The sequence below is a fragment of the Elephas maximus genome, chromosome 19 (assembly GCF_024166365.1).
Source record: "Elephas maximus indicus isolate mEleMax1 chromosome 19, mEleMax1 primary haplotype, whole genome shotgun sequence".
In the NCBI taxonomy this organism is placed as follows: domain Eukaryota; kingdom Metazoa; phylum Chordata; class Mammalia; order Proboscidea; family Elephantidae; genus Elephas; species Elephas maximus.
Genome location: NC_064837.1, coordinates 26,585,437 through 26,609,894, shown reverse-complemented (window position 1 = coordinate 26,609,894; position 24,458 = coordinate 26,585,437). Strand labels below are relative to the sequence as shown.

Below are 24,458 nucleotides of genomic sequence, written 5' to 3'. Positions count from 1 at the left end.
TAGACTATAAGAGATTTGCAAATAAAGGCCATGGTATCAGAATGTAAACAGTGTATTTCTAGCGCTTTACCATTTTCTTCTGTAGATAGGAAGGTTTTTAAGTAACTCAAAAAGAAATACTGATTCAATCCATTTTTATCAACCTTAATCTCTGATGACAAAATCTAGTAAAAATTAAAATTACCAATATTTTCATTGGTTTCTCCATTAATCATTCCATTAAACTCTCTTCTTCCCGGACGAGTCACTCTAAATAGCAATGAGTAAGACTTCACCATGTGGCTGTTACTAGGTTCAAATTCATTACTGGAAACTGCAAGGGACGGGAAATTTCCAGGTTTTGTTTGATTGAGGTCAGGATTCAAAGGCACCTGCTTTTTACCTGTGGGAACTTGCCTTATTGGACAACTTACATCCTGCAAAGGTAAAGATTATTAAATTACATTTATTTGTATGCCTGCAATTTTAAGAATTAAAAATAAAACTTCTGATCATAGCTATAAGAAACGTGGTATAGACCATAATTACTAAATAGAATGTCCATATCCTAGTAATAGTTCTAAAAAGTGTAATAAATAACTACATGAAGCAAAAAGAAAATTTGGTACAACTATATTCCAAACATTAAAGCAATTGAGCTTTCTCCCAATATAATGAAAATAATGACACCACATATCCAGTATTAAACTGATGGTCATTTGAAATAGTTTTATAATACTAAAAATATTTACAACTATGCTTAAAATGTTAATCTCATGTAAATTCGTGTTTTCCCTTAAATTTTCTATTTTAACAATAACTGATGGGACTATTAAAAATGAAAAACTGTTGGAATAACCCCACTGTTGACTACACTATAAAACAGTAAATTCACATATTTAAACATGTTTAACAGAAGGGATATCAATCATCTCACGAAAAATATTTTATCATGTAACCAGAGTTACACTGAAAGAGCACAGTAGAAGAACTGAAGATGCAGAAGACTTATAATAAGAGAATATAGTTCATAGCTCATGGTAGCTTTTTTTAAAAAAAATAACGTATACAGAAAAGAATGCATGCTTATTTTTTTGTTGTTGTTTTTTTAATCTACTCTCCAAAAAAGTACAGAAAAAGAAGTATAAGTCTCACTCATCTTATAGGTCTTTCACTCCACAGATTACTACAAACAGTTGTGTACGTTCTTCCAAGCAAATGTTTATGCCTATATTATTTTTTACTTGGAAACCCTAGTGGTACAGTGGTTAAGTGCTATGGCTGCTAACCAAAGGGTCGGAAGTTTGAATGCGCCAGGCGCTCCTTGGAAATTCTATGGGGCAGTTCTACTCTGTCCTATAGGGTTGCTATGAGTCGGAATCTGCTCGACAACACTGGGTAGATTATTTTTTAAAACATAAAAAGGATCATACTGTATTTAGTTTATGTATTTTTTCTACATAATAATGTATCTTGAAGGGTATGGGAGTTGGGTGGGAATGGGCCATATTTCCTGACTTCTTTTTAATGTATAGCTATTTTTTATACTGCTGCCTCCTATTACTGCAGCCCACTCCCTCCCTATCAATGCTCCAGCAATTTTCACCCCGAATCACCTTATTATGACTTGGGAAGAACATCACCAATAGGAGCCTCCATACACACCAGTTCCTACTCCTTCTAAAAGACCCAAGGACTTGGGACTACTGAAAGTATTGTATCTGTTGGCTTTGATGGATTGTCTAGGAAACTTAACCATTTTAACACCTGTTTCTATGGGAAAATGATTTAATCTTATAAATAAAATTTTTGAAGCAACGCATTAGTAAGTTAATAGCTAATAATGCTGGCAACAAATTTTTTGGGAAAAACTCTTTTATCCCTTATCTAAAACTTTAATGGATAGTAGCTAAGGAAAAAGCTAAGAGACTAAACTGTTAGGGAAGCAGCCTAATTCATGCGTAAGATGCTAAAATATAGCTTCTTCCCTTCATTGCCAGACAGCCATATGAGAACATTTTGTTCAAAGACCTAGCCAGACTAGGAAAAAAGTGAAGATATTGGGGGTTGGCAAAAGCGGTTATCAGTTTCATGATTCAACTATCAACATAATTCTTAAGCTTTAAAGTTTTTAAAATTGGCTTTGAAATGTAATAAATATATATGCATCAGCACATTCAACTATTTAGAAAATATTACACTTAACATATTACAATCATTTTATACATTACCTTTCTTTTTTTGTGGCAAACTTTTACAAGCAGAACTTCGAGGGTAACAGAATTTTGTTCATTTTCTGAGTTTTGTGATGGCTTATCTAAACAGAAAATCAATACTTTAAAATAATTACTTTTAAAAGTATAAATGCAGTACTCATTTTCATATGACTGGGAATTCCAAATAATAAAAACTGTAAGGACTTCCTATAATGAAGCCTTCTCAAAAGTTTACTGCTTCCTTTTTTTCCCAAATCGGTGCCAAACTTTCAGCAAACTCTTTAAACTAAAATAAATGCCTTTATATATAAAATCATTTAAATAAAACTGTCACAAGACAAATATAGCTACCTTCCTACTTACTGTGATTTTCTTTTGACTAAAATAAGAGGCTCAATTATTTTAATTCATTTTTTTTTCACCCCCAAAATATTTACTGATTACTTCTGGTTTCAACATTTAATATTTATGGTAAAATAATATAATAAACATCTAGTCAGAAGTAATTTTCACAAACACAATGAAAAATTCTTGGTAGGAAGCACCAATGAAATAATTTAGGAGGGCCAACCACACACAAAATAAAGCATCTAGAATATTTTTTTCTTCTCCTGAAATCTAGTATTAGAAAACCTTAGTTTAAGATACATTTAAATTGAACTCATTGCTATTACTCATGCTTCATTTTGAATGAATAAAGGCATCAAACTAATGTCTTTGATTTAACCAGGACTTTGATTTAACCGTAGGGATAAATATCATTTGACCATGAGTTTCAAAGAACATTAAGCATTATAACAAGGAAAAAGACAGCTAGTTTACCTTTAAAAAGGAAAAAAACTACAAATATACCATGAAGAGATAAAAATCTACTTCTTTACAACTTCTACAAATTTCAAAGTTATAATGAAAAATTATTTTCCGGTAACAGAAATCTCAACAGTTTACTTTCTCATCATATACGTCAAAAACATTAAGAAAAAAATTGGGGTGAATTAGAGCAATTTTTGATTTTTACATATTTTGTCCACGTAAAAAAAAAAAAAGTAAGTTTAACCAAACTACTTTCCAAAGGTATATAGTTTTAGTAAGGGATAGTTTGTATCATGTTTTCTAAAAAGTTCCTGGGAACAAAGAGCTAAAGAACCTACAGAATTCAAATTATAAACTTCAAAGTGTTAGAGTCCATGCACTTGAGAAGTTCTACAGAAAACCAATCAACCTGATAAATAACTACACATAAGGACTCTATAAGACAATTAAAAATATTGTAGAGAAAACAAAAAAGTGCTACTCAGGTTACTTTTATATAAAAATAAATCAAATCTATAGTAGCACTAGAAGTTACGTTAGCTGCTAATACAGACATATTTGTATTTCAAAGTTCTTACTTTAAAAAACTGATCAGTGATGAAACTGTTCCAATATTCCCACTTCTTTCTTATTAAGGCTTTATTCCATTGCATAATAAAGACATATACAAAAAGTTAGGATGGACAGCTGAGAAGCATTCTATTTTCAAACTTTTCCCAGAATGCTTTCAGCTCTTTTAAAATACGATTATACAATTTTCTTTGTATAATAGCTAAGATATTGCTATATCCCATTGATAGTTGTTATTGTTTTACTACTGGTTTTTAAAAATATGATGCAATAACAGAAGACTCTTCACCTATTCTAGGTTCTAAGGCAGTTAAAAGTTTTCATCATTAACCGACTGCTCAACCAGCGATCACAACACAGGGTCCCAGAAAGAGCTGGAAAAAAATGTAGAAAAAATTCTAACTCACAAAAAAGACCAGACTTACTGGTCTGAGAGATACTGGACAAACTCTGAGAGTACGGTCCCCAGATGTCCGTTTAGCTCAGTACTGAAGTCACTCCTGAGGTTCACCCTTCAGCCAAAGGTTAGACAGGCCCATAACACAAACAATACTATACGTAGCTCAATCATATGTATGAGAATAAATGAGCACACCAACCCAGCGGCAAGGATGAGAAGGCAGGAGGGGACAGGAAAGCTGGACAAATGGAAATGGGGAACCCAAGGTCGAGAAGAGGAGAGTGCTGACATGTCATCAGGTCAGCAACCAATGTCACGAAACAATATCTGTGTTGTTTAATGAGAAACTAATTTGCTCTGTAAACCTTCACCTAAAGCACAATTTAAAAAAATAAAATTTTCATCATTAGCCTTTATAACTTAGAAGTTCAAAAAAAAAGTGGAAACCAAACTGGTACAATCTAAGAAATCTGATTGTTATGAAAACATTTTTTCTATTTTCAACTTATTTAGGTTCTCTTGAAAATGCTGGCTCTGAGCAAGGTAAGATAACATTACACAGCTTTTTCCCTAATAATAGAGCACTACAAAAAGTAGGGTTTAGAGATAAAAGCTAGAGTCTGATCTATTTAGATATAAGCCAGATGAAGCTAACATTTACCTTCAAGAATGATCACACATAGCACTGATGACTATCTTTGGTATACCAACTTCTAAATCTACATAAAACTTAACAGATAGCAGGAAAGTAACAAGGAAACTGGGCTACGAACAACAGCTTACGTATAAAGTCTACCTGCAACTTTTAAAAGCCTTTAAAAGCAGAGTTCCTTAAAATTTGTTCCTCAGACAACCAGCTTCTGAGTTACCTTGGGTTCTGGATTAAAACACAAGCTCCAAAGCTCCAATAAATCTGCTAAATCTGAGATTTTGTAGGGTCCAGGAATATGTATTTTAAACAAACTCTCAAAATGTTTCTATAAACACTAAAATTCAAGAACCACTACATTTTTTTGTGTGTGCGTGTGCGCGTGCACGCGCAATACCGTCTAAGCCACCATTCTCTCTCCCCTGGATCACTGCATTTGCCTGCCAACTACTAGAGCTCTCTGGGTTGATTTTTGCCTCTCTACAATGTATGGCCATCACAGTGATCTTTTAAAATGTCAACCAGGTCATGTCACTTCCCAGCTCAAAATCTTCTAAGTTTAAAAAGTTGCAAGTTACATGCCCCACATCCTACCATCGACCACAGAAAGTAGTACCTGAAACTGCTGGAGAGGCCAACTAAAGAAAAATTAAATTATCAGAATGAACATCTTTTCCACTGAATACAATTTTATAAATTTACACCAGGAAAAAATGTTTTGGTTTTTGTTTTTTATATCCACACAGGTATTTCGCTGTTAGAATGGTGATGTATTTACTTTTATTATTATTATTTTTGTGGTGAAAAGATACAACAAAACCTTCACCAATTCTACAATTTCCACACGTACAATTCAGTGACTGATATAATTTTAAAGTACATACCATTTTTGTGGAAGAAGCCAGTAAATGTAAGCTGCAGATGAGCTGACAAGCTAAACAAAACAAACAAAAGTATCAATTTAATGTTCTGTAATAAAACAGCCTGGACTTTAAAAGTATAACATTGAAATAAAAATTACTTCAGCTAATTTATATTTGATTTTCTCATTCTTGACTACTGTTTAGGCCCACAACTCCATGTTTTTCTTATTAAGTTTGACAACCAAAAGACAATGTCTATACACCTAAAAATACATATAACCCACAAAATAAAAACAAAATACAGAAACATCAGGAGTAAAACAGAAAAAAACAGATTAACAATTAATGAATGAGAGGCAAGATAATTTACTGTGCTTTAGTGTCTTGCCTATGAAATAGGGATAGGTTTCCCTTACCACCTCTCAAAAGGAAATTTTTATAAGGGCAGCTGAATCCATGCAAATGTGTTTGAAATGTTTCAATATTTTAAATCTATGGAAATTCAATCTTCCTAACAAATGATACAAAACCTTTACCTTATACTTAAATTAGGGATGAAATACATAATTACTAATCTGGTGTATATTTGTAATTTAGCTACTCAATGTGTCATTTACACTTTTAGTTTTAATAATTATGCAAAAGGAACCAACACATGAACTACAATGATCCTTTCGATTTGAATAACACCTACTAACACTGAAAAAACTATTAAGATGGAACAGAATAAACAAATATCAACAGGCTTTTATAGTGTCTTTACACTGCAAGAGAGCAAGGTATGTGTTGATCAGCAGCCATTCATAACTTTCCTAGACACAGTGTCTGTGGTGTGATACAGGCCAGATTATTGTCTGCTACAGAGAACAGAAGGAGTCCCTGGGTGGTGTAAACGGTTAATGTGCTCAGCTGCTAACAGAAAGGCTGGAGGTTTGAGTCCACCCAAAGGAGCCTCGAGAGAAAAGCCTGGTGATCTACTTCTGTAAAATTAGCCACTGAAAACTCTATGGAACACAGTTCTACTGACATACATACGGTCACCATGAGCTAGAAATGACAGCAACTGGTTTTACAGAGAAGAGATGGTGAGGAAATGGGGAACAGTAATGATCTCTTACTCAAAAATTTTACTACTCAAAAGAAGGAATGGTTAAAGCACAATAAGGATCAGTAAAGGGAATGTTTGCTTTTTATTTTTAGGTGATAGTGACAATTCAGATATTTTTATAATCAGAGGGAAAGATGAGGCAAGAGAGTGTTAGGATCAAGAAGTGATTGGAAATGAGGACATATTATAAAGAAGTTAGGCATGTAACTTAACCCAGGGCGCCTCTTTTTCTATGATAGAGAAATAAAAAGCAAGTGGTTTTTCCATCAGGATTGGAGGAAGACTCATTAACAACCTGCCTTATGCAGCTGACACAACCTTGCTTGCTGAAAGCTAAGAGAAACCTGAAGCACTTCCTGATAAAGATCAAAGACCACAGCCTTCAGTATGGGTTACACCTCAACATAAAGAAAACAAAAGTCCTCACAACTGGACTGGTAAGCAACATCCAGATAAACAGTGAAGACTGAAGTTGTCCAGGATTTCATTTTACTTGGATCCACAATCAACACCCATGGACGCAGCAGTCAAGAAATCAAAAGATGCATTGCATTGGGCAAATCTGCTGCAAAAGACCTCCTTAGAGTGTTGAAAAGCAAAGATATCACCTTGAAGACTAAGGTGTGCCTGACCCAAGCCTCGGTGCTTTCAATCACCTCCTATGCATGTGAAAGCTGGATGATGAATAAAGAAGACCAAAGAATCATCGACGCCTTTGAATCGTGCTGGAGAAGAATACTGAATATACCGTGGACTGCCAAAAGAACAAATCTGTCTTGGAAGAAGTACAACCAGGATGCTCCTTAGAATCAAGGATGGCGAGACTACGTCTCACATACTTTGGACACGTTGTCAGGAGGGATCAGTCCCTGGAGAAGGACATCATGCTTGGTAAAGGAGAGGGTCAATGAAAAAGAGGAAGACCCCCAGTGAGATGGATTGACACAGTGGCTGCAACAATGGGCTTAAACATAACAATGTCTGTGAGGATGGCGCGGGACCTAGCAGTGTTGCGTTCTGTCGTACACAGGGTCGCTATGAGTCAGAACTGACTAACTGGCACTGAACAACAACATCAAGAAAAATAAAAATACCATGCAATGGGATTCCTAAAAACAGGTAATTCATATAGTATAAATGATTTTACATTACTTTCTGATATGAATCAAATTCATTTTAAAAGTATATCAAGAATAGGAGGAAGGAAGGGCTGACTTATATAAATGGGGCACAAGTTAATTCAGGGGTTCTTTACCTTGACCGCAGTGGTGGTTACCTGATTGTATGTGTTTTGAAAACTCAGAACCGTACACCAAAAAGAATGAATCTGACCATATGTAAATCATACTCTAATCTTTAAAAAGTACGTTAGGAGGACTGACTGCAAAGGAGCACAAAGGAAATTTTCAAGGTGAAGGAAATGTTCTCGACTGTGGTGACAGTTACAAGTGCATACGTTTGTCAAAACTCAAATTATATAATTAAGATGGGTGCATTTTATTGTATGTTAGTTATACTCAAAGTTGATTTTTAAAAAGCACATCAGCCATCTGAAAAATTTATATGCCATTTTACTAAAAAGACTGCTAGCATTTTCCTATAAAAATAGTTTCGTAAATGTCACCTTACAAATCAAAATCAGCTAAACTCCAAAACGTAAAAGGAAGACAGAGAGGAATATTCTAAAATTTCCACGTTAGAACATAATCCATTAGTCACCACCAATCTATACTATTATTAGTTGCTCTAACTAAACACCATTTGGTATGTATCATCTCATCCCTTTCTCCAAATTTTCTAGGAGTCCCCACTGTCAAATGTTTGTCTAGTCATCTACAATATTTTTATCTCCACTAAATTCTTACGTAGAAAAATAGAATTCTGGCTCCAGTTATTAGCTGTGACCTGATACTATAAAATTAGAATATTACCTCTCTCAAGATTGTGAGGCTTGCATAAAATAACATAGTATTCAGCAAAGTACTCTCTCCAGCTTCTACAAAAACGCCACCTCCAATCACCCAAAGGCTTACTAGATCACCTCTTAACTTTATAAACACTTAAATTTACCACTTCTTTGGCACTATTTTTTCATACACATTCTTTCTCAAAGATAAGGTAAAAACCCGTATGTAGCCAAAACTACTACATTACTGTTCCTAGCAGTGTCTTACAGAAAGGCAAAAACGCTTTTCATAAGGATAATGACGTCCTCCTAGAGTAATAAACTCTTTAAGGGCAAGGATCATAGCCCATTATACAGGTAGTCCTCAATTTACAATGAGCTACGATGAACTGCACTTAAAACCGCCTGCTTTTTTTTTTGGACATCATTAGTAATACATACTACATACAATGTTGCAGTGCGTAATTTGCTGATGTCATGTTTTTAAGTTTATATGTAATGTTTCCAACCCCCAAAGACCAGGTGCATAAAGACACTGATAATGTAAGGCAGTACTTAATGTTAGAACTGACTTGTGACAAAGTCATCGGACTGGAAGCCCATAAGTCAGGGACTACCTGTACTGTAGTACTAATAGATTATTTACTCTGCTTTTATGGGAAATTTGATTCTAAACTCCAACTCTGAAAGGTCACAAACATTACCTTGCATTCATCTACTCCAGAAAATATTTTAAAGCAATGTTACTCAAAACGTGGTCTGCAGACTGATGTCATTAGGCAAACTGTTACCATTCCACAAAATAAATAAAAAGTAAAAATTGAGAATACGACTTTAAAAAACTTTTATAGTAACTGAACAGCGCCATATATCCAATCATATGATAAGTGTATTTACAAAAGTATCACTCTGAAAAACACTGGAAATGAAAAACAAATTTAAAAAAAGAAAACAATCCCTTCAACACGGACAGCCTGAGACACTGGTTTAAATGGTTATGTCATGTGTTAAAATAGATAGCCCGCACATTCAACCAACATTACAACATTGTTTCCTTTAAAAATGGAACTATAAATTTTCAATTAACAAACTTAAAAACTAACTTTGGGAATGCTGCTTGCTATGAGCAACCTCTATTGCCCCACTAAAAGTAAACACTCTGATATGCACCCAGAATATTTTGAAATGAGGTTCAGGTGAATCCTTCCTTGGGCAACTTCATCTGAGCAAAGAGGGCAAAGTTTTCTTTCCCTTCCTGATTCACTCTCTTCCCTCTCTTATGGCTATTGTGTCCACATTTTAATTGGTTAAGCTGGATCAGAGGAAGGGAAAGAAAATAAACATGTAAAGTTGGTCAGGCCTATTTGTCTTAGGCTGCACAGGATCCAGCTTACATGATCAGGTAAGATATAAGGATTTGGTTCACCTACCTGTCCCCTCTTCATATCTCCTCAGGAAACAAGCAATATGGCAACAGGAAACTAGATGGGGAATTTGAAATTCTGGGACACTAGATTCTAAGCACAAACATCTGACAGGTCTGAAGCAGTCCATACAGTGAGGTTAAGTTCATAAGGGACTAACATTTTGAAACAAGATTCATGTAGGAACCCCAAATTTTAAGGATAACCAGATTCTATAAAGAGACCAAAATTTTTATGCTAGAAAGAGACCAAGATTAGTGCCTCTAATTTATACACATTAACCTGATAGCTGCAGGTGTTTTAAGATTTCATTTCTAGGGTCATGGCTATAATCAAAACAGGACAAGTCTATTTTTATGTTATTTGGCATTTGCACTACTAAGATGCTAGCTACTCAACTTTTCTTACATATTTAATCCTGAGAAGTATAAAGCTGAGCAATCATTGACTACATCAAGTCCATTATTTGGCATCCAGGGTCTCAAAAATACGGGGTTCAGACATAAATATGGGAACACTTGGTAGTGAGAAGATAAACTTGAATTGGTATGCACGTGTATGGGAGGATAGGGTACTTTTTTTTCTTTTTATTGTGCTCTGGGTCAAAGTTCACAGCTCAAGTTAATTTCTCATACACAAATTTATACATATATTGTTATATAACATTACTTGTAATCCTTATAATGTGACAGCACACTCCCCGCTTTCCGTCCCGGGTTTCCTACATCCATTCAACCAGCTCCCTTCCCTTTTTGCCTTCTCATCTTGCCTCCGGATAGGAGCTGCCCATTTAGTCTCATGTGGGTCCATTACTTCTAAATGAATCACCTTCCATAAGTACAGTAAACAAAGGGATTATTACAAATCTAGAGATTGTATAAGAAGGAAAGAATTTTTTTTAAGTTTGTTTTGGAACACTCTGCTTTGATAATCAGATATGCTCAGTGGCAACTGACAAGGCAGCTTCAGGAACAGATATATAAAATGAAATTTATGTACTACACAACTCTAAATAATAAGGAGCCCACAAAACATCTTATAACATAGATAAATCTGGAGGACATTATATTGAATAAAACAAGTCAATCACAAAAGACAAATATTTTATGGTCCCACTATTATAAAAAATCAAGAATAGGTATATACACAGAAAGTTCTTTGATGGTTACCAGGGATGGGAGAGAGAAGGAGGGGGAATCACTTTCTAGATAGGAGACACTTGTTACTTTTAATGATCAGAAAGGCAATCCCAAATATGGGCGAAGTCAGCATAACATGACCAAGGTAAACAAAGACACAAAGAAGTACACAAGAAAAAGTGGAAATTTTAGTAAATGCTATAACATATATAATTTTGCAACAGTAAAAACCACCAAAAAACATCTGTGTTGTCTTAATGGTCTGACTCAGACTAGAAGGACCCCAGTGGTCATGGCCCCCAGACCTTCTGTTAGCCCAATACAGGAACCATTCCCAAAGCCAACTCTTCAGACAGGGATTGGACTGGACAATGGGACAGAAAGACGCTGGTGAAGAATGAGCTTCTTAGAACAAGTGGACACTTGAGACTATGTTGGCATCTCCTATCTGGAGGGGAAATGAGAGGGCAGAGGCGGTCAGAAGCTGGCGGAACAGACACGAAAAGAGAGAGTGGAGGGAAGGAGTGGGCTGTCTCATTAAGGGGAGAGCAATTGGGAGTATACAGCAAGGTGTATATAGATTTTTGCATGAGAGCCTGACTTGATTTGTAAACTTTCACTTAAAGCACAATAAAAAAAAAAAAAAACTGTGTGTTGTTATGCAGGTAGATATGGATGGATGCATGTATACAGGAAGGCATATGTGAGTATACACATGCATGTATAGGTGTACCTGTAGGCATATGTATACGTGAGCTTGTATGCAGTGCATATATATCCACATGTAAAACAAACCACATAGGGGCCCAGTTATGGAGACTTCCTAGATATATCCGAAGAACTCGTGGGACTGGCGTACCGGGTCAAAAGGCTTGCGGCCATGGTCTCAGGGGAAAACATAGTTCATAAAGATAATCTTCTACATCCTAGTTTGATAAGCATCTGGGGTCTTAAAAGCTTGCAAGCGGTCATCTAAGATATAACTATTGGTCTCTAAACAATATTGCCTGTGATAAATGTGCTTCCTTAAACAATTAACCAAACGGTCAACAATTACCCAAAAGCAAAGATGAGAAGGCAAGGAAGGCAAGGGAAGCCAGATCAGTGGAAAATGAACAATCAGAATGGAAATAATGACAATGCTGGTGACACGGTGTAAAAATTATAATCAATGGCATGGAACCATCTGTATAAAAATTGCTAAAAAGAAACCTAATTTACTACATAAACTTTCACCTAAAACACAGTATTAAGAAGAAAAAAAAATTTATGGCCCAGGTTCTGAAAAAACAACTAAAATTTAAAAGTGAAAATACGCCACTTTGGAAATAATTTCAAACTTATAGTCAAGACGGAAAGTTGAAAAAAAGGATGACACTCAGATCTCACTAAGATGGAAAAGAAATATGACCAACTTAAGTTGCCTGAAGTTTTAGAAATGCGCTCAATCTATAAAAGAGAAGGGCAGGGGAAAACCTTTAATGCAATGCTTCTATTTAAAATAATTTAATGGCTTTCTTAGAATAAAGACCGACATCTTGACATAGCCTACAATGCCTGCAGTTTTCTCTGGTGAGAGCCTTATGCTCCAGCCTCATCTCATGTCACTCTCCTCACTCTAGCCAGCCATTCAAACCTCTTTTGAGTTCCTCAAATGACTCATTATACTCCCTTTACCTAGAATCATCTGCCGGCTCACCCTCCCTCCAGTGGCATCCCTAGGGTTGGTGTCATCCAGTGCAGTAACTTATGGTGTCACCCCCTCCAGTCCCTCAGGGTAGGCAGGGCTGGATGGCAAAACCCCCACCCCAGGTGGGCAGAGTGGCCTGGCCCAGCTCCCATCCGGGTCCAGAGCTGTACCCGTGGCCCTGCCCCTTCCAGCGGCTCACCGCAGCTCTTCCCCTCTCTCAGTGGCCAAGGCAGAGACCTTCCTCTCCACCCAGTGTTGGGAACCACAGCCCAGTCACCAGCACCCTGACTGGCAGGTGATGAGGGAGGTTAAGAGAGGTGTGTGTGTGAAGCAGGTGGTGGTGAGGAGTTACTGCACTGGGTGACAACAACCCTAGTGACTGGCAGGTGGTGGAGGAGTGATGGTGACAAGTGACCGCACTGGATGACGGGTGACATCAATCCTGATGATGCCTTGGCAGCCCCTCCCCCAGCAGCACCTTGGCTGCTAGCAAGAAACCTGGAGACATTTTGGTGTCATCCCCACTCTGACAGTGTCAGCAGGTACGGTCCACGCCCCCTGCACCCCTCTAGTGATGCCACTACTTCCCTCCCCATTTTACTTCAATATTCATCTTTCAAATCTCAGGTCATTTTTTCAGGGAACCCTTGCCTGACCTATCCCTGTTCCCAAATCCAACGCCTTCAACAGGAGTTGGTTCTCCTGCTTTGTACACACATAGGTCTCCTATATTTTCTTTAAGAACCTATTTTATAATTATATTTAGTATATGGTTATGTCCCCTCCCCCCAGATACTAAGCTCCGTAAAAGCAGAGTCTTCATCCATTCTGCTCACCATTACATCTCCTAAGACTTAGTAGAGTGCCTAGGACATGACACGCAAAGGAAATCGGAATTTCAGAAAAAAAAGTAGATTCAGGTCTCATTATAGTACAAAAAGATGTTTACAACCCCGTAAAAACCCCATTGTTTACAAAGGGGGATGTTTAAAAAAGACAGATTACTAACGCCTAAGAAATTCAAAAGCTTACGTTGTAATGTGGAAAAACAAGTCATGAAAGGTACTTTGCCTGGTCAACCTGCTAAGAGCAAAGGCTTTAACATTTATCCTAGTAAAAGTTCCAGTTCAGGTATCTTTTGAAGGGACTTCTCCAGCTACTAACAGTGGGCCATAAATGGGGGAATAAGAGAGGAGACATTCTGCTTCTCATTTGGCCCTGAGAAACACTTTTGGTGGCAACTCCAATTTGGAAATCTTTTCATGATGCCTTTCAGCCAGTGCAGATGCCCTTAGAAGTCGGGAGTTATGACAACAGAGTTCCAAAATTGGTAGGATTGATAGCCCACAAAACACTTGGGATCTTGCTAGGTTGAAAAACTAAAAAAAGGCGAGAAATTTATTCTATAAGCCATAGTCCTTAGTCAGAACCCACAATAAATTCTAAATTGGAGTACCAGAAACAAAAGCTTAAAAGGATTTAAGGCATTTTATCAGACATTCTAAAAAGAAAACAAAGATGTTTTAAATATATATAACCACACCAAAAAGGCAAGAATAGACAGACATCAGGCAGGAAAAACCCAGAGACCAAAAGTGCCACCACTACGAATTTCTAAAATTTGGTAATTGCTCTGCAGTTTTCAGAAGGCACTCTGCAAAAAAAGAAAAAGAAATAATGTGCATAGATGGTAGGCTTTATTCTGGAATTTTAAGGTTACAAATGACAATTCTGGTCTATTGTCATGAATTAACTCATATCTTAGAGAAATAAAAACAATGTAATGTCCTGTTTTTCCCTTTTTTCTATCAGCTGCTTCCCCTAATTAAATGTCTACAATTACCTGTGACGAGTAAGACAACTGTAGATCTTGATTATGAAAGACATAAAAGATCCTGGAATATCAGCTTCTTTTGCACAAGTAATGCTGTGAATTTGACTTTGTAAGTCAATACAAATGTCATAATTAGTTCTGGCATTTGGTTGTTCTCATTTTGGGGCTTAAGCACTATTATTTTGTTTTATATCTTGGTATTGTCCCTACAACTCTGGGGAATGAAATACACTGGGCTTTGGAATGGAGATACTACAATTTTGAAAGTGCTAAAAGAGTCTCTCCAACTACAACCGCTGAACAGGTCCAGGATCCAATCAAACTGAATGAGATCTCTATGTTTGAGATGCTACAGAAAAAGAATGGAAGAAAGATATCTTTGTACACGATTTAAGGTTTTAACTTCAACTAATGTCTTACAACAACAAAGATTTAGTTTATTTTCTCTTAAAGAATTTGACACCAGAATTTACAAGCAAAGTTTTATACTGCTGGCATTATATATTGGTCTTTAGGGTACTTTCTGACAGCCCTGTGTGATTATTTTAGAACAACGCCCAGTTGGAGAAATACACTGTAGTAACTTAATAAAATAAAGGGTCTTGGAGTAAACTTCAAATGAAGCGATTTCCCAATTCATTTTGGTGCCTCTGGGAGCAACACACTGAAGCATACATAGAAGATCTTGGGGTACTGAAATGGTCAACTCACTGATCCCAAGTAGACCTAAGGATCAAAAAAATTGCCTTGCAAAATTACAAGCAGGAATTTTACATAACCGTCTGATGTTTCTGTGAGTTAGTTAACAACATCCCTGTTATAGTACTGGCCTAGCTATTAAGCCCACTGGTTTAAAAGGAACAAAATATATTAGGAGAGTGCTTGTCGAGAGAAATGGCCAATATAATCTACCTCCCTCACAACACACACTCTAAGGTATGTGTAATATTTATCAAAGTCAGTTGTCACCATGAGACAGTAATAGGGTTTAGCAGCAATGAAGGTAGAGCTCTGATGGAGAAGATGAAGAAAAGGGTCAAGTTTTCTTCTCCGTTCAGTTTTTTCTTCTCATTTGGGCCTTGAAAAGGATGGAGGGCAAACTAGTAAGGTTGTCAGGAAAAAAAAAAGGAGGGAGGTTAAAGCAGGATGACTATACTTTATACCTTAAGTAAAAAGGCCCTGAGGACCCCAACAGCTCTGTCTGGGGAGGTAACCAGACAAGGATTTAGAATAAAAATTTAAGCCAAAAACAGAATGTATATCCACTGGGAGTATACTCAATCTTCTCTTTTAAGGTACTTCTTGGGCAGTAGTAGGTAGACTAAATAAAGATTTGGAATCTTAGCTTTTAGCTTATTAGTTGAGGACCACCTAGATATGGAAATACAAATTACACTTTGGTCCTACAAGATCGCAAAACGTAAAAACAGTGATTTCCAATTTAAAAAAAAATCACCTAATTCAAAAGCCATACTTAAAATATAAATGACTGTAAAAATATATTCTTATACCAGTCACTGAAACAATGAGAAAGCATAAACGAAGTGTCATTAATCCAGTATTTATCCTAATCTAAATTGGCAAAATGTGATTAAAAACTTAAAGGGAAATCCATCTTGGCTATTTTTCCAACTCCATTTTAAAATCTAGTGTTTAGTTGTGGATTCACTCTAAAAGTAGTCAATGAATGAACAAAAAACCATCCAAGTTCCTGTTTTTCTTTAGAACAGCCCTCAACTTTCTTTAGTACATATATATTTATCAAAGAACAAATGGAAGCGCATAGTGTCTAGATTAGACAGATATTAGGCTAACTGGAAGATTTAGAGATTAGCTCTGTGTATATTTCAAAACAGACAGTAAGCTGAATCTGTCCAAAAGGGTCAAGTTTCTAAACTTCATGTAAGGAAGCATTTTTCAACTATAAAATCAAGTTGAGAATATTTTACTTAAAAGATTTAAACGAGAAGAAGGACAAACACATAAAAAGACAGTCTCTCTCTTGTGAAGGTGATTACTTAGGAAAGATGTGATGCTGTGAAGCACCTGCCACAGCACCTAGCACATGGTAAGTACACCATAAACGTGAGTCTTCATTTCTGCAGTAGGATAAGACCAACTGCAGAGTTACAACGACAGACTTTGATTCAAGATGCAAGGAACTGGTAATGAAAGGCAAGTTCCCTGACATCAGAGGTATTCAAGCTGAGGCTTAAGGACTCTGCCAGGGATGATGCAGAAGGAAATCCTGATCTGTGTAGAGGTTTGGACCAACTGAGTTCTAGGGTTCATTCTAACTCCTTATAATATCAAGGTGATCACTAGGGAAATGATCACTGTTATTTTTCCTCTTTCCTCAATTATATCACTTAATGTAAACTGATAGGTTATCTTACCTATGAGATTCTTGCTCTCCTTTCATTTTCTCTACTTTTGATAACATATCATCAACTTTAAATGTTTTCCTGGAAAAAACAGATAAACAAAAATAATCACTTCTCAACTGGGAAAAGCAAACAAATTATACTTTATTGTCACTATAGTAGGCAAGATGGAAAACTGATTTTGATTATTTTTAGTGAGAAAAATTATGGGCAGTTAGCTATAACAATGAATACTTTTGAGAAAGTGTACGTTAAAGTAAAGCAGCTAAGCCTTCAAACTCCAAAGGTTTCCACGAAACCTTCTCTAATTATTCCCAACCCCGAGTGATTTCTCCTCATACGTGGCACTTGGTTCATATTTGTCATTTAGTCTCCTACATATGAAACTTGTATAAATATTTTATTTCTCCTACTAGATGATAAGCTCCTGAAGGGCAGAGATTGCTTTTCTTCAAAGAAAACTATGCAGTGCTTGGCATGGTGCCTTGTACTTGGTAGGTATTCAAGCATCTGTTAAACTGAGTCAAACAAATGCAAATTGTGTATATTTTAAAACATTCATACGCTATAAAGTAACCTGACAAATATGTACTGGAACCATCACATAAAAATGGATTTCTATAAAACATATATGAAGTTCATAAGGCATTCTCAAAAACTATTAGCAAAGCCTAAAGTTAAATGATGGGTCATACTGAAGAGACAGTTGTAACTACCATGAAAAGATTCTCAAGTTAGGGGACATGCCCATTAGATAATAAAATTATTAGCTTTTAAACTTGACAAGTGTAAGAAAAAGAATTATTCGTTAATTGGAAACAAATGTTTTCCTTTATACCAATATGCTCTCTTTAAATTTAGGACTTTAAAACCTTAATATATTCCACATTAACTTACTACTTTATAAAACTTGAATACAGATACTAGAAATTACCATTTGCTCCTTCCTCAAAAACAGCTATTGTAAATCAACCCCTATAATTAAAACTATCAGCAAGAAATGTTAATGTAAATACACTGCAGTACAATACTGATAGGAAGAGCAGAATTGATACAATCTAGGTTTCAGGTGAATGGGAACAGCTTCTGTTAACATGAGACCTTTTTTTAAAAAAGCTTCTCTCTTTACCTTTAGAGTTACTAAAAACGTCAATATTAAAATTTCATCCAACAGAGCATAGTAGGAAGTACTTTATGAAGGATGGCAATGCATTTCCAATCTCCACAGATAAGAGAGAAGAAAGAAGCAAAACGCAGGATTCTTCTAGGCTATTTACAAAGAACTTTTCAGTATAAACATGAAAAGTACTATAAAGGAGGGCTGTGAAGTTACTGGAAACTTCTAAGAATAATGTTGATATTTTTATAATGATTAAGAAGAAATTCTATTTGTAGAAAGAAAGACAAGACTATAAATTCCACCATTATGAAGCTGTGCATAAAAGTACATAGGAGAATTGAATATTAACAATCATCTGAAATAGATGAGATCATAAAGGCAACCCAGCCTTCCTTAGGGAAAAACAAATACCATAAGCAACTACACAAACACAGGCCCTCTCCTAACACCAAGTATTTCTTTTCTTTAGAAAAGTACTGCTATTCTCTGATTTAACAAGGGAAACATTTATCATCAAACTCTTTCCTGTCGAGTTGATTCTGACCCATTGCGATCCTGCAGGACAGAGTAGAACTGGCCCACAGGGCTTCCAGGGCTGTAAATTTTATGGACTGCCACATCTTTCTCCCGCGGAACAGCTGGCGGGTTTGAACTACCAACCTTCAGGTTGGCAGTCCAGTGCTTAACCACTGCAAAACATCATCAAAAAGGAGAATGTTTTAAAAATTCAAGCAATTTTAGGAAATTTTCTTGGGAGGGTTCATGAACAGCTCACACAAAATCTAGTAAAATGGGTTCAATAAAAGACGCCCTTCTCACCTGTTACTTCTACTGTGTCAGTGTTGTGTTAGCCCACAGAATTCTAATACCTCTGTGAAGTGAGACTAGAGTATAAGGTGAGTTTAACAATATACCAAATTATTATATACAACTGAGTATATGACTTCAAGTTTATTCCAACAATGGATAATACTGTTGTAATACTAAAAAGGAGTTCCAAAACCATTTTAAATAAAAGGCGCAATCACTGGGCTAAATGTGCCACCTTCCCAAGTCACCCATTTGAAGATAAAAGTTGTTGTATAATTTGTTAAAAATTAGTCTTATACCATATAGGCCAGCCAGATAACAAAAGAATTAACTGATTGTTTTGCATTTTTGTACAGACATAATCTAAGTGGGATTTATATATTTCTTGGCTAGTAAACTGCTTCAAAACTCCCCAAAGCTAAAATTACCTGAAGGGCAATAATTAAGAAAATCAGTTTCTACTACCAAGGTTTAAAAATGCCTCTGCGCATTGGCGGACAATAGAAATATATTCCACAATGATACAAATAGCCTAATAAACATGACAAGAAAATGATGAACTTAGATTTTAAGTAGTAGTTTTTTCAATCCAATTATAGATCAACTCAAACCTATTTTAAAATAACTTTTAAAATTAAAATCATGCAGCATCACAAATAACAACTCAACTATCTTTCATACTGAAAACACTTTCTAATGAAAGAAAAACGTTAACTACTAAGTCAAATTATTATTATTATAGATCAGGGATCTGAACACTATGGCCCAGGGTCCAAATCTGGCCTACCACCTGTTCTTGTACCGCTCACGAGCTAAGAATGATTTTTACAGATTAACATTTGCAATCCGATTCATTAAAGAAAAAAAACCAAACCCGCTGCTGTCAAGCTGAATGCAACTCATAGCGACCCTACAGGGCAGAACAGAACTGCCCCATGGTATTTCCAAGGAGGAGCTGATGGATTTGAACTGCTGACCTTTTCGTTAGCAGCTGAGCTCTTAACCATAGGGCAACCAAGGATCCCCATTAGATGACAGGAAACACTAAATTTAAAACCCAGCTAAGGAAAATGTTGTCTCTCTTCCACCCATCATGCAAAAAAAAAAAAAGGAATCCCATACCTCCTACTAGTAGGTCTGTATCACAAAAAATCGTACTCACTTATTACTATATTTAGAATTTCGTCAATAAAAAATGTGTGGACATTTGTCTTCTCTCTTTTTTTATTTAAGTACCTACATAAAACACTCAATTTTGCCTCCTACCCCACAAAGCCTAAAATATTTTTACTATCTGGTCCTTTATACAGATCTATGCTGATCCTTGGCATAGTTCAAATAATGGAGTACGCAGGTAAAGAGCTGACGAATTTAATTCTCGTGCCTAATTCATCGCCTCTTTCCTAGTTATTTAGGTGCTTGGCAAGTTTCACTCATTAGTAAATGCAGTGCTCTTTCTCTAGATTCAGAAAGGGTGTCGGAAGTTTTAACGTCTCAACCCTTCAAAATACACCTAGGTACATCTACAAAGCTCAACTATGTCTTGCTATAGAAAAAGTGATGCCTACTTAATAACCAATAGGAATTCCCAAAGTAGTTTAGTTTTAGTCTACGAGATACCTTAATGGTTTTACCACGACTAAAATAACATCAAAACTGAATAGAAAAAGCTCGTTCCTTTAAATTTAAACTTGTTCATTTGATATGCTCAATAAATATAATCTTGCATCTAGGACAAGAAACTGGCATTCCATATTATTACATATAATTAAGTGGTAAAAGTTACATAGCAAAATATAAGCTCTAACCAATACCTTCAGACTCCACTTTAAGACCAGATGATTAAGTCTTTTTTAAGAACATTCATCCTAGTGACTTTGAAAGTATTTCCCCTTCAGTAAACCATCATCAAAAATTAGACTTTCTCAACCTATCATTACAAGAGCTAATTCTTCATTTTTAGACATACAAGATGCTGTTAAATACTCGCAGCATAAGAAAAAAACATTAATTTCATTCATTTCACTACTGAAATTTCTAGTAGGAAAAAATTTTGGTAATAAACTGGGATTTACAAAAACAGTAGCATCAAAAATCCCTTTGCAACTAATTCAACCAGTCACTCTTCCACCTCAGTTTTCATATTTAATCTTTAATTAGAAATAGTACTTAAAAACTTTAACATTCTTTGATCAGTTTGAAATAAGATTCATAAAATGTACCTTTTGATGTTTGTTCTGGAGTTTCGATGAGACATGTAAGTAAGAGTTCTGTGCAAAAATATTGGCTATAAAAAAAGTTTTAAAAATATTAAAATTAAACAACAATGAAGTTCTAAGAAAAAAAAAATTATACGGGTGAATTTGGTTGATTACTTACCGCTATGAGATTTCGAGTTCGAAGAAATCTATAGATCTGTGTTGGTTCTAGGTAACAGGGAACAAAAGCCAAACATTATCTAAATTTACTTATCACTTAACTTGTCAGGAAAATACCAACCCATCCTGTGTTATCACTAATATAAACCGTTCCCCTGTTATGGAAATCATGTGCTAAATATCACACCCAGAAAATTAATATGTACAATAAGATCAAAATACATACCATTTTTGACATACATTCAGAATATTTACCTCCATTTATTTTAAATACAAGGTTCTGTACAACCTTGCTCTTAAACCTTGCATTTCTAAGGTACCTATTGTTCAAACTAGTCCATGTGCGGAATTGAAGAACAGCAGCAGTTAAGTTTAACTAATTTAAGCTATTTATAACCATCTCCTTCCAAAAAGCAGCTGAAATGAGATAGTCAGGAGACAAACTATTTACTTGATGCCAAACAGGATACAAATTTCACTTTTTATGTCCTGATTTTAAGAATTTGAGTAAGAACCAGCCAAAATGGGATGAAACTTTTCCTAGATATGCTATTACAGATATGTTAAAAGCCAATATTAAAGACATTTAGAGAGACAACTTGACTGTAGCTAAAGCCCTCAATGAGTGTTTTAACTACAGTTTCAATCTTTATCTGTTTTGTTCATGTATTACCTCAATACATATTTTTAAAACAACTGACAGATTCTCAATCTTTTAATGCTGAGTAGTTAAAACTTAATTTGCTAGAACGGACTTTGGGTTTGGCAGGAGAATACTGTATATACATATACCATAGTACCAGTCACATTAATGAACTCTTAGTATCACATTCCTCTAAATAAAGGAGTATCAGAATGAACTAAATGAGTAGCTATATCGGTAACTAAGCATTTAAATGTCCCAGAAACTAAGATCAATATTAGAGAAGAATTAAGTTTGTAACCAGATTTAGTTCTTAGTGACAGTTAAGGTGCATTCATCAGAAAGCAAACAGTTAAAACTTTCCTGGAGGATGTCTTCTCACAACATTTAGAAAGAATTTTCAAAATTCCCACCTAGTCTTCAATTAGTTTTAATTTCTAATTAAACTAAAAGGAGGCGGAGTCTTTCAGAAAGGATTAGAAGTATGTATGTTTATTGTCACAGTTCTCCACCATATTTCCAATTAACGCATCTCAATATTTGTGAAAGTAAATTAATAATAAGAATGTGTATCTCTCTCTCAAGGAGGTTCAATATTCACTTCAATAAAAACTGAAATTCCCTCTATAAAATTCCAAGTAGAATTTCATGAAGCACTAACCAGAGAGAAGGAAAGAAGGGTAGCAGACAATGTAATCCGTCTTTCAAGCACAGCTGATACCATGCCTTTAACATATGCCATGGGAAAATTGTAAATAAAGACATTCAGTGCTAGGGCCGGGTGTATTCAAGTTTCTAAACGATATTTAGCTATTAAAGACCACCCAAACTATAACATCCGCTCAAAAGTACCAAAGGAAAACAATGAGAATATAACATTCATTAAAGAGCAGTTAGGATTTATTTACAGTCATGATGTTTTTTATAAGTTCCATTGTTTGTTTCACAGACACCGTGCTCCCCTTTCCAACTAAGTCAGTTTCGCTCCCGAAACAGACCTTAAAAACCGAAATTGACAAAAGAAAACGGTCCGGAATTAAGACAAGTAAAGGGGCTGATTCCGGAGTTGTCTCCAGAGAAGGCGTTTAAACGATCCCCGTCTCAGTTTCGGTACCCGTAAAATGGGCTGATAAATCTGAAAGACCTAAAGCATCGGAAGGTGTCACTTTAATATGCGGCACCAAGTTAGTGCGAAGGCATTTCAAACTAATGACAATTTGGCAGGCTTTACTGCACTGATCCCTTCACAGGCTTAATTGTGCTTCTGAAAACCTACAACCGAAACCCTTGCACTTCTAGAGCAGGAAAAAAAACAAGAACTAGTCTTTGGGATCTCCCTGCATCCTCTGTTCCAACTGAAACCTCACCTAACAGCCGCCTGCTCGGAACGTGGGGCCACTTTGCCTGACCTCCCGTGTAGACCTTCGGGGAGTCAGGAACCTGCCCCGGACCCCCTATTTCACCTCCCCCGAAGGCCCTAGACTTCAAGTCTCCTTAAGGCGCAAACCCTGAAGGGGGGAATACACCCGCCTCGATTTCTCCGTCCACTCCCACATCAAGTGGGCTCCCAGTGAGGAAGGGGGGCCCAAAAGGAGTGTCCCGTCCCCCCAATGCTGGAAGAGGCGGAGATCCCTGCCCTCCAAGCCCCGTACACACTCACTCTCAAAGGCCTGAAGGAAAAGCTCGTGGTCTGCCTGGACGTGCTCCATTTTCGGCTTCTTCACCGGTAACACCGCGGCCCCAGCCGCTGCCGCCGCGGAGGAGGACGAGGAGGCCGAGTAACTGCCACCGCCTCCACAGCCCCCGCCGCCGGATTTGCCGCCCGAAGCCGTCGCCGCCGCCACCGCCGCCGAACCCCCGAAGCCGCCTCCCCCGGTCCCCGCGCTGGGCCCCGAGCCACCCCCTCCCCCACCGCCGTGCTTCTGAGGCGCCATCGCGGTTCCTGCCTCCTCCCCCCGCCAGCTACCCGCCGGACGGCCCCGGAGAGTAAGCGCCTGCAATACCAACCGCTCGCCCCAGCAGGCTCCGGCGGACCGAGGGGGGAAGGAGGAGAGAGGGGAGGAGAGGGGAAGGGAAGGGAGGAGGAGAGGAGGGAAGGAGGGAGGTTAAAAAAAAAAAAAAAAAAAAAAAGTGTCTCCTCCTCACAGCCCCGCTCGGCTCCGGAGGCCGCTCACCCTACCCTGGCCTCGCTCCGCCCACTTCCCCGGCCCGGCGCTCTGATTGGACGGCGGGAGCGCGCGCCGCCCGGCCGCCCAGCCCGTTGGCCCGCGGATTCCCCCGTCAGTCACGCGGAGGCGCTTCTCCAGGAGGCCCGGCTTGGTTGGCCCGTGCGCGCTGCCGATCGCGGGCCCGGCCGCCTCTTTGAACTGAATTCGCGGGAAAATTAGGGGTCGGAGCGGCCTTCCTGCTGGCCCCGGTGCATTGTGGGGAGAGAGGGACCCAGAGAGCGGCTTAGAGAGCCGTTTCTAGCCCTCTGAGCGTTGTCAGTCACCGCCTCCGTGGGGGTACAGGACCCCTGAAGAGAGGCGGGTC

The 24,458-nt window shown here is 37.2% G+C and overlaps 1 protein-coding gene across 2 annotated transcripts in view; it reads right to left on the bottom strand.

Annotated features, from left to right (window-relative positions):
* The window catches only part of SUZ12 (SUZ12 polycomb repressive complex 2 subunit), a 43,705-nt gene extending 19,601 nt beyond the window's left edge, over positions 1–24,104 (bottom strand). Inside the window, exons 1-7 of one of the 2 annotated variants that reach the window (XM_049859660.1) lie at positions 23,587–24,104; positions 21,285–21,331; positions 21,128–21,192; positions 16,988–17,056; positions 5,512–5,561; positions 2,211–2,296; positions 185–416 (exon numbers count right to left, since the gene is read on the bottom strand). In XM_049859660.1, the coding sequence (XP_049715617.1) occupies positions 185–416; positions 2,211–2,296; positions 5,512–5,561; positions 16,988–17,056; positions 21,128–21,192; positions 21,285–21,331; positions 23,587–23,860 (823 nt within the window). In that variant the 5' untranslated portion in view covers positions 23,861–24,104. The remainder of the gene's footprint in view (positions 1–184; positions 417–2,210; positions 2,297–5,511; positions 5,562–16,987; positions 17,057–21,127; positions 21,193–21,284; positions 21,332–23,586) is intronic. The other variant, XM_049859661.1, reaches the window with a different exon arrangement.
* Positions 24,105–24,458: the final 354 nt, after the last annotated feature.